The following is a 1,111-nucleotide window of genomic DNA, read 5'->3' on the forward strand; positions in this document are numbered from 1 at the left end:
TTATTGTAGAGATGAGGTCTCGCCAAGTTGCCCGGGCAGGTCTTGAACCCGCGGGCTCAGACAATCCACTCACCTCGGCCTCCCAAACTGCTGGGATTACAGACTGAGCCACCGACTCCGGCCACTTGCAAGCATTTACTGATCAGCCATGACCAGCCAAGCATTTAGTGGAACAGCACGGGGTGAACCACATATGGCCCTTGTCCTCAGGAAGAAAGAGTGTGATATGGGCAAAAACAGAGGCCTTGGAATCAGACCTGGGTTTAGATTCTGTCTCTACCACTGATCGACCTTGAGGAGACTTAAGTCCACAGAGTCTTTCAATGCAAACCAGAAATGGTGCACTCTCCGGGCTGACATAGTTGGGTGGGTACACAGCACAGCCAGCGGAGCCGGTGGCCAGACATCCCTACAAAGGGAATCATGTGCACAACCGTACCTGGTGGCCCTGGCCTTGGGGATGTTATTTACTTGCTCTGGGCCTTGGTTTTCCTAAAGTTGAGAGAAATAGGGGAGATAATACACACAAAGTGTTAAGCAAGAGTACGAAACACACGCATTAAAGGCTCAAGGGAGTCTCACAAAGAATTCGGGGCCGAGAGGACGTCAGCATGTGTTGAGCCCTGTGCCGGAGAATGGTGCCAGTCACTTCTGCATAAAATACCTTATTTAACCAGGGTAGCTGCAAAGCTGGCATGTGTTAGATGGCCGCAGATGCTCCCCATTTCCTACAGGAAGAAAACTCCTGAGCCCCGCGTGCCAACCTGGCCTCCGCTTACCTCTCCAGACTGGTCTAACGAGCCCCCTCCTCACGTTTAAGTCACACCAAATGCCTTTCGGGGGACTCCTTGCCTTCCTGAGCACTGCCACGGGCAGGACCATGCTTCTTCCTTGGCTTCTCGACAAACTCTTCCCAGACCACCACCCTTCAAGACCCCACACCACCCCATGCGCTGGGCCTTCCCGGTAACCATTTCCTCGACACCCAGCCCACTGCAGAATAGGGCAGGGCCGACCCCTCCGGGGTGTCCTGGGCCCCGTTTTCTCTCTTTGAGTCGGAGTCTCGCTCCGTCGCCCGGGCTGGCGCGCATCCGGCCCCCCGCAGCCTCGA

General features: G+C 55.4%; 1 protein-coding gene across 1 annotated transcript in view; it reads right to left on the minus strand.

The window, feature by feature from the left end:
* TBL2 (transducin beta like 2) overlaps nt 1-752 on the minus strand; it is a 7,109-nt gene extending 6,357 nt beyond the window's left edge. Inside the window, exon 1 of the mRNA XM_008062970.2 lies at nt 583-752. Coding sequence (XP_008061161.2) covers nt 583-697 — 115 coding nt within the window. The 5' untranslated portion in view covers nt 698-752. The remainder of the gene's footprint in view (nt 1-582) is intronic.
* Nucleotides 753-1,111: the final 359 nt, after the last annotated feature.

Source organism: Carlito syrichta, unplaced genomic scaffold (genome assembly GCF_000164805.1).
Source record: "Carlito syrichta isolate Samal-C Ts95f unplaced genomic scaffold, Tarsius_syrichta-2.0.1 Scaffold97166, whole genome shotgun sequence".
NCBI classification, from domain to species: domain Eukaryota; kingdom Metazoa; phylum Chordata; class Mammalia; order Primates; family Tarsiidae; genus Carlito; species Carlito syrichta.